The 5,607-nt window shown below is 37.1% G+C and overlaps 1 protein-coding gene across 5 annotated transcripts; it reads left to right on the forward strand.

Moving 5' to 3' along the window:
* Window positions 1–1,369: 1,369 nt before the first annotated feature.
* Window positions 1,370–5,164, forward strand: c19h1orf109 (c19h1orf109 homolog (H. sapiens)). 5 transcript variants are annotated; one of them, XM_041233878.1, is made up of 5 exons: window positions 1,370–1,438; window positions 1,961–2,238; window positions 2,758–2,937; window positions 3,495–3,613; window positions 3,778–5,164. In XM_041233878.1, the coding sequence occupies exons 2-5, from the start codon at window positions 1,967–1,969 to the stop codon at window positions 3,816–3,818; spliced, it is 612 nt and encodes a 203-aa protein (XP_041089812.1). In that variant the 5' UTR covers window positions 1,370–1,438; window positions 1,961–1,966; the 3' UTR covers window positions 3,819–5,164. The 5 variants fall into 5 exon arrangements, with proteins under 5 accessions (XP_041089812.1, XP_041089811.1, XP_041089810.1 ...); XM_041233877.1 differs by having other exon boundaries at window positions 1,386–1,482; window positions 3,778–5,163; XM_041233876.1 differs by having other exon boundaries at window positions 1,403–1,482; window positions 1,995–2,238.
* Window positions 5,165–5,607: the final 443 nt, after the last annotated feature.

Genomic DNA, 5,607 nt, shown 5'->3' on the forward strand with positions numbered 1-5,607 from the left:
GTGGCAGTTATTTAGGTATTTAAAATTTGTAATTAGTAGTTTTGTATGAGACCTGTCAAATGCTACAACTAGAGAATTTGGACATTACTTACAATCAGCGGCTGGTTTCACAGACCCCGATTAGCACTAAACTTGGGCTACTGTATCTAATGTTACTTTTTAGGTAAGATGATTCAAGACGAGTGCTCATTAAGCCATCTGTCTCAAATTTATAGATTAATATTGTATATAAATAAAACAGAGTTAAACATATCCAATATAAACGTAATTGGCAAAAATGCTGTTACTGAAATTGAGGATCAGAATTGACGTGATTAGTTTTTAAAACTCTCTCTCTCTCATAGTTTTTATATATATATATATATCTCTCTCTCTCTTATATATATATATATATATATATATATATATATATATATATACACACACACACACACACACACACAGTACATTATAATGTGTTTGTTTGGTTTAAAGATTGCAGTCTAGGCACGGCGAGTTACTTAGTATTGACATAGGCTTGTAAATGTGTCGTTGAAGGGTAAGACACACACGGTGCACGGCATTTCAGATCACTTTACAGTTCCACATGATGGATGTGTTTACAGTGTACCCAATCAACATGAAGCACGAACCACTTCTGAGATTTCAGTTTTACATATCATAACCCCCCCCCCCAAAAAAAAAAACAATAACTTACAGTTCCCGTGTTATAGATTATGTGTATACAGCACTCGTAATGTTAGAAAATAGATGAAAGGTGTTTTGGTTTTTTAATCCAAAGGCCTAGCCCATCTGTAACACGGTCTGCACATTTAGTGAAATACCGGTATAGTATAATCTAACACACACTCCATTTGATTCAGCTATAATGCAAGCAAGAGTTAGTTGCTTTGTACGAGCATAAACAATACTTTTTTTTCTTAAGAATTAGACGATGGTACGTGAAATTACTACGTCTGCTGCGCAAAAAACCCCTTTTGTTCCTATTACAAATCAAACCCTTTTGCAAACACCATCCGATATCTGCGCTTCAGTAATGCACACTGGACTCTGTGAAGCTTTATTTACCATGAATACATTAATCAGAAATAAAATATTATCTGCCAGCGTTTACCTGCCTCCGTCTCTACCCTGTAGCCTCTTTTTTAAATGCTATTGTACGTGAATTTTTCAAATTCAACCGCCTATAACCAGCCAATCATATTTTCCCACAGACCTTTGCGCCCTAGCGTATTTAATTATAGCCAATCACATACACAGAAAAGAAAAGTATACTTTTTTTTAAACCAATGAAACGGTAAAAGATAATGACCAATCAAAAAATAGTTTAGGGCTGCGAATAGCAACATCGCAAGCTAATGTCGACCAATAGATTTTTGAAACTACAAACGCAGAAAGCAGGTGGTGAAGAGGCATACATGACGTAAAGCCCAGGAAGGTATATGATATTCACGTGTACCGACGAAATGCGTTTACATACATGTAAGAATTGTTATTTTTTTAGATTTCCGAGGGTATGTATATTGTTTTCTGCACAGAATCACATTTTTTTTTTAAATTGTAAATAACCGTAACATGGTTTAGCTGTTCAGACCAATGCATTTCGCGTATGTTAGTTTTCATAGCTATGTAAATAATGCTGCAACATGGTGTTTTATTATTACAGTAGATTAAAATAGGGTTCTCATTTAATTGTTCGTTTTTAGGGTTTGGTTTGTTTTTAAACACAGTTATAGCTGTGCCAGTGATTCCAGTGTTGATGTTGTTATATATATATATATATATATATATATATATATATATATATATATATATATATATATATATATTATTATATTATTATTATTATTATTTATTATTATTATTATTTCCTGCGCTGCTGTTACCGGACTCCTGAGCCTCACAATCAGGTTATATGCGGAACATTAAACTCTGAAACTTATTGTTGTTGTCGTGGCAGGACAGTATGTCAAAACAAGCCGCCATCTTGTCAGTTCACCAGGCAACCAAGAAGTGCTTCGAAGTCATAGGGCAGCAGCAGAGTGTTTGGGACTGCACCCTGGCAGACTGTTCTCCTCTCCTCGGTTCCCTGAGCAGCCTGGGAGAACAGCTTCAGTCATGCAGCAAGGTCCACTTGAAGAACACACCTTTACAGGACTTTCCAGAGCTGGAACAGCGGTTGAGATACAAACTCATCCAAGCTGTGGAGACAGTGCTGGGAAAACTGGGGGAGAAAATGTAAGATGCCATCCAATGTTATAATGTTGCCTCAGAACCATGTGTAACTGCATATCCCCTTCAGCCACTGTATGCACAGTTGTACCATGTTACGTTTGCTATCTAGGGATCTGTTTTAAAATGCATATATATATTTTTCAAAGTTATGGCAGGGGAACTTCCGGGATGCCATAGAGTTCACACAAACTTAACATTTCTAAAAATGTAGTAAATGATGGGGATGTGATAATCCTGTAACGGTGCTGTATTCATAAATCATTAGCACAAGATATTGATGACTAATGAAGTCAGTCCAAATCTATATTGTGATATGAATGTTATGTATGGTGATACACACCAAAAGCTTTCATGATGAATCTTGTGTTATCTTTTCTAGACAGAGATTACCACTTTCTCTCCATAATTGTTTTCCATCCGTTAACATGGAACAGACTCCCTAGGTGGATGGTCAACCTTCTAAAAAAAAAAATAACTCTTAGTTGCAGACCAATTACATGTGTTCTTATCCTTTTATTGCAGGAGTGTTCTGCAGACTGTTCGAGATGCTGTCAGTAACCAAGTGGCTACAGTTTTCCAGCAGTATGAACAACATGCAGACACGATCGGCCTCAGTGCTTCAATTGAGAGGTCATCTCTTGCCCCCTCAGTGGCAGACATGCTGGAATGGCTACAGGACATTGACAGGTTTTACAGAAGCCAGTATCCTTTCTTGCACAGCAGACCTGCAGAATGTTACATGTACTGTTTGGTTAGATGGACTTTTTTGGAGATACATTTACGATAATTTTCTCGCTTTTGAGTAAACACCCTCTAGGGGAAGGCTGTTTATATTCATGTGTATTTAATACCACTCTTCAAAGATTGTGAGAAAAATGCCTGACCATATCAGGGTTGCCCACATGGTTGCCTGTTCGAGGACACAGAAACGTCCCGCTATGATAGCCCTCTAACTCTGATAGTAAGTAGTTCATCTATATTTTTGATAATCGGAAGTTTTACTCCCCTGCAGGGAAGTACAGATGGATGAATAGTTTAACTTGGGCCATGCATACTAGTATGTAAGCACTGTAGAGGTTAACAGCATTTCACAAATGCAAACCATTTAGAGACTTAAGTGTTCTAGAAAGAGTGTTTTAGACTTGAATATTGGTAAAATGAATGTGCTAAAATGTATTTATTAGTATAATTCTTTACAGACGTTATAACCAGTGATTTTTTTGGTCTCTTACCTGTTGATTCCTTTACTTTACATCAAGATACTTAAAGAGGAAGCTTTTGCTTCAGACAGTAAAGCCTGACAACTTTTCACACATGAAAGCACTCCCTCAGTCCTGGAACAGGGTGTCTACTCAAAAGGGACAGGAGCTGATACAAGGTAACTGGATGCAAATGAACAGTGGGCTTGGAAATAGTGCTTTTTGTCTGCATTAATTCCACTGTACCAATGCAAAATTGTAGTTTGAGGTTGCAATTAAATCACGTTTTCATTTTTAAGCTGGTTCTTCTGTACAATCTGACGTTTACATCTTTTTGTTTTAGATACACTGAAGAAGGTTTCATTTTTCATGGACTCCCACTGAACTTAAAGAAACTTCAGGTCAAATGAAACTGATCCATAAAGAAGTACATTTACACCTTCCATTACCTGCATTGTGTGCACTGACAGCTGACGGTGGCTGCTGAAAACATGACTGAACTGCACTGGAAGGAGAGTATTGGATAACACTACAAAACTGGCAGATACCAGAATGCTGTTTTAAGCGTCTGTTGACTATTGGTGTAATAGCTGAGTTTGTCCATAGAGGGCAGCAATGCCCTTGCATGCACTGTGTCTGAATAAATGACTAGAGCTGAAGAAGCACAGTAAGAAAACAGCCAAAGAAACGATTGGCAAAAGGTACATGTAAAGACATGTTTTAAACGATCAGTTACTGTTTTTTTAATTGTTGCAAAATTTGCTAAAAGGCTACAACTGCTACTTGCCTACTGTACTAGTAATAATACAATATTCATAATAATAAAATTAATTTAAAAAATGCATTTGTAGAATGACAATCCTGTGGGGCTGCATAATTTTTTCTAAAATAGGATCTGCTTTACATGAAGGTCTATGTAGTAGGTAAAACACGCTGTAGGACTGGTTTAACCCAAATCTTGCAATACCTTCTATTGGCCAGGTGCAAACCAGGGCTTGTGAAACTTCACGAAAGATCTACAAGTGTCCAGTTGTTTCTTAGACACTAGATTGGTAGACCTTATTTATGAGTCTGTTTGATTGTTTCCATACAATGCAGCCAAAAGACATTTGTTCAGTGTTCTCTTATACTATCCAGCCTGCACTTTTCAGCTAACAAGCATTTGAGTACAGATCCCTAAGATCTTAAGATGTCCCTGTTCTTTTAGTCTTGGCGGGCTTTGCACTGGAATAAAATTCAAACTGATTTATTTTTATGGTTTTATATTTCTTGCATTTGACTCTTGGCGCAGTGTTTTATAAAATGGATAATAGGGCCATATTAAATGTCCTTGATTCACATGAGTTTGAAGAAAAAAAAAGGGTAGTTCTCCGACGTCCGTCCATTGTTTAGATTAGAAGGCTCTGGAAACAGCATCCGTATGGAGCAAGTAAAGTAGGGAGATCAGGAACTATCTATCTGTTCAGCCATAGTTGAGTGTCCTGTAAAAACAGCATTGCCGTTTTAATCTGCAGTCCTGTATTCTAGTAATGCCTTCTCACATGACTATTTGAATCTGTATTTTTAAAGCATTCGGTGTGCATTGAAATCCTACAGGGGCTGGACAAAAGAAAAAAAAACAAAAACTCTGCAATAACCATAACATACTTTTGTTTAAACAGACTGTCCCTGATTTATTATGCAAATATAATCCATGACACATGTTCTATATAAAAGATGCATCTGCCTGTTTCAGGTCATTAGTAAGACTGCAGATTGGGCTTTGATAGGTAGTGCTTGTTTGGCAGACAGGCTGCAGTGGAAAAGAAAATACTTCAATAAAAATAAAATGTATTATTATATATTTCCAGTGTCAGGAAGTTCTTAACAGGCTGTCTGTTCCAAGTGTTCCACCTGTTTCGTGCTCATTGTATTCCAGCAAATGCTGTTGCAGTGAGTTTGACTTAGATAAAGGTTAAGAACCAGTAGTTGCTTCATGAAACTGTGCGACCGCTTATCCACTTGGTATTAAATTTGGTATCGACACTATTTAGCTGAAGTCTGAGAGTGTCAGATTCTGAAGATATATTTTTTGGGGGGGAGGGGGTCTGTCTGCACATCCAGGCATGTGTAGGTCACTGACAGGTTTGCATACATCAGATGAACTGCTTTTCCAACTCATGATGCTTGGTAT

This window comes from Polyodon spathula, chromosome 32 (assembly GCF_017654505.1).
Source record: "Polyodon spathula isolate WHYD16114869_AA chromosome 32, ASM1765450v1, whole genome shotgun sequence".
NCBI classification, from domain to species: domain Eukaryota; kingdom Metazoa; phylum Chordata; class Actinopteri; order Acipenseriformes; family Polyodontidae; genus Polyodon; species Polyodon spathula.